At 43.1% G+C, this 3,137-nt stretch overlaps 1 protein-coding gene across 1 annotated transcript; it reads right to left on the bottom strand.

Moving 5' to 3' along the window:
• Positions 1 to 407: 407 nt before the first annotated feature.
• On the bottom strand, positions 408 to 2,274 carry LOC145422903 (focadhesin-like). The gene is made up of 4 exons (XM_080294864.1): positions 2,152 to 2,274; positions 1,928 to 2,055; positions 690 to 816; positions 408 to 575 (listed from the first exon to the last, which is right to left on the bottom strand). Exons 1-4 carry the CDS (start codon positions 2,218 to 2,220, stop codon positions 408 to 410), a joined length of 492 nt encoding a protein of 163 aa, XP_080150990.1. The 5' UTR covers positions 2,221 to 2,274.
• Positions 2,275 to 3,137: the final 863 nt, after the last annotated feature.

The following is a 3,137-nucleotide window of genomic DNA, read 5'->3' as shown; positions in this document are numbered from 1 at the left end:
ACTCTGAGGACTGGACCCTCACACGTCTGTACTTTGTGCTTCTACCCAGCTTTACATTGATGTGCTAACTTTAGCTACCAAACACAGTGATGTAGAGATGTGACTCTACAGTGAGGTTAGAATATACAAACAGCTGGTGAGAGTCCTGTTTACAGACAGAACCACAGAGAAAAACATAACCTGGTGGAGTTCCTGTGTCGCTCTGTTAGCTCCTCAACACTATCATATATTGTACATATATTTATTAGTTTCAGATTAGCCATTCTTGTATTTTGCTCATTTGTGTTGTTGTGTTTGCACATCTCTGTTGCTTGTGGGGCTCGCACACAAGAATTTCACTCGCATGTGCTGTGCCAGTGTGCCTGCACATGTGATGTGACAATAAAAGTGATTTGATTTGATTTGATTCAACACAGAGCAACATGAACGTTACGACGCACCTCGTACTGCTCTGATTTAACTGTGAGCTGAGGCACCAGAGCCAAAAGCTCTGCGATGGCTTGAACCATCTCTGGCTGTGAGTGACAGCTGAGCTCAGGCCAAACAGTTCTCCATGCTGAGATAATATCCACCACCTGAGAAAGAAAGATTTGTTTTAAGACCAGAACTTTGGAAAAGATTCAAAAGTTATGATCCAGAAAAATGAGGATTCCTGAATTTAAAGAGACAAATGGAGACAGACGAGGTACCTCGGCTCGACACAGCTCCTGTAGTCCCTGCAGGTCGAGAGCAGCCGGGGTTGCCAGGTCTGGTCTGTTGCACTGTTTTAAAGTGAGTGAAATGGCAGCCACCATGTCCCCTGCATGCTGGTAAGGCCTGGTTAACACACACATCAGCGTGAACAAAGTGGGAAATGTGTTTCTTCTAATTTTGTTACCATTTTTATTTAAGAAAAAAGCATTAAAAGTGCCAGGACACGTGTAAGTAAGTAAATGCCAAACACAGCTTCTTATCATTGCAAACTCTTATGGCTGCAAATGTTTTACAATAAAAGCAAATGTAAGCATTTGTGAAAACAAGAAACAGCTCAATGATTTGCTAAATTTGTACTGTAGCATCCATCCAGAGGGTTTCCCAGGTTTTCACTAATGCTGCTAAAAAAGCTGCATGTACATGTTAGCAGGCGTAACAGGCCCCGGGAGGATGGACAGTGTGCACCAGCTGGTTAGAACAAACGAAATAATCAAATAAAATCATCGTTTTATTTCATCAACACACATAAAGGCCAGTTCACAAAAACTGACAAGCATTAGCTAGCAGCTAACATGTAAAGGACGTGTGCAGGAGCCTGGATGCAGTTTGTGGAGTTTATATGATCAACATAGTTTTTGGGTTAAAGGTTAAAAGTATAAAGTTATGGCTCACTTGCTTAGAGTTGTATTATATGGGAAGCAGTGCTTACAGACTGACATAGTTGGATTTCTTTTGCTTCAAATGTATGCTTTTATTTTGATAGTCTGGCAGAGACAGGAAGTTAGCTGCCTCTCAGTCTCTCTGTTTGAACTGAACTTTGTAAGACTTTGATCCTTCTGGATTCAGGCACGTGTAGCTGCTCTGGACATTTGTACGGAAATATTTAAAACTGGACTCCTGCTGATTTTTGGAGAAACAGGGACTCAGTGGAGCGTCGAGCTGAGGCTTCATTCACTGCAAAGCTACAAAGTGCATTCATTTATCTTAACAAGCAAAGTTGATGTGATGTGACTGAAAAAACAAATATTTCTATTTTTCTGAACTTTCATCAGCTTGCTGAGCAGAAACATCTATGAAGAGTCCAGTCAGTGATTATTACTCATTAGAAGGGAAGATGAAGAATCCTGGTGTTGGAAGCTCACACTGTCTGCACTGTGCATGCAAAGTCCACTGAATGAATGAACCAGTGAATGTAGGAAGTGCCCACTGTTTCTGTAAGTATGGGAGGACCCACCTCTCTCTGCAGATGTCCCTGACACAGGCGGCCCTGGCCAGGATCTGCTCCCACTGGGCGTCCCTCCCCAGCACCACCCTGCTGTCCTGCTGGCTCATTAGACGCTGCAGCTCTGGGTAGACCCGGTCCTTACAGACATGACCAAAGCAGCACACAATCAAAGACAAACAGAAGCTTTGAACACATGAATATGACATTTATAGTAATGTGTTATTATTGCAAACCTGTTTTTTCCACAGAGCGGTCATGAGGCGCAGTCCCACTGCTCTCAGCTTGGGGGAGCCGGCCAGCATGTGCAGACTGTGCAGCACGATCGGGAAGCAAAGCTGGAATATTACAGCACATATGATCAGAGCCAAGTTTACAAGAGAAACAGACGGTTACAGCTGAAGAAGGCAGATGTTAGACGATGACTGCTGGTTTGGAGAGTCCAGCTCACTGACAGAGTGCTTTATACTACAGAGCACTGCATCTATCCCACACAGAGGCTGCTTTGGTGGAGTCCAATCCCAGCTCCTACAAACAGGGTACAAGAAACACTGTCTGTGTTCACACAGAGAAAACTGTGTGGAAGACGTGGGAATTTCTCTTTGCTCCTTTGTCAAAGTGCTAAACATCGAGAGGGGAACATTTCAGTTATGTGCACAAACTGATTTACCAACATTTGCAACACACAGTGCCCTGCTAATGGTGCTAATATTGCGACCTCCACACTAACCTAGAAGGGTCTGGCTGCAGCCACCGGGGAGCTCCACAGTAACCGGAAACACGTGACCTCCATGGTAGGTGGAAATACGTTCCTGCATGGATCATCGACTGTGGAAACCTTGCAAGTGGATCGTAAAGGTTGGTACAGAGTCTTTCATGTCTAAATTTGCTGTTAATAATTATATAATTGTAGGAATCATCTAGTTTGCTTACACTGATTACGTTGGCACTTTATTAGTGCTACAACAACGGTCAGACCCCCGAGGTATCTAAACTTTAGTAAGAATGTGCACTTTTGACACCTCTGGTTAGCATTTAGTGGTCAGTTTCAAACATATTTGATTTTTGCTTGTTATGAACAAATTCACTTCACTACTTTTCACGATCTGTAACACCAAAGCACATTGTTCCATTTACTGCATATTGCACTTTATTCATGTCTCTCATTCCACCTGCAAAAACATTGTAAAGGTCGTCACAGAGAGTTTTATGTATGTATAAA

This window comes from Astatotilapia calliptera, chromosome 3, assembly GCF_964374335.1.
Source record: "Astatotilapia calliptera chromosome 3, fAstCal68.1, whole genome shotgun sequence".
Lineage (NCBI taxonomy): Eukaryota > Metazoa > Chordata > Actinopteri > Cichliformes > Cichlidae > Astatotilapia > Astatotilapia calliptera.
Note: the sequence above shows the minus strand (reverse complement) of the source record. Positions and strands in the feature narration are given on the sequence as shown.

Coding starts and splice junctions, on each gene's coding strand:
- LOC145422903 (XM_080294864.1), bottom strand. CDS start 2,220: ATGCTGGCCGGCTCCCCCAAGCTGAGAGCAGTGGGACTGCGCCTCATG. Junction 2,056..2,151: donor CCGCTCTGTGGAAAAAACAG/GTTTGCAATAAT, acceptor CATGTCTGTAAG/GACCGGGTCTACCCAGAGCT. Junction 576..689: donor AGGAGCTGTGTCGAGCCGAG/GTACCTCGTCTG, acceptor TTTCTTTCTCAG/GTGGTGGATATTATCTCAGC.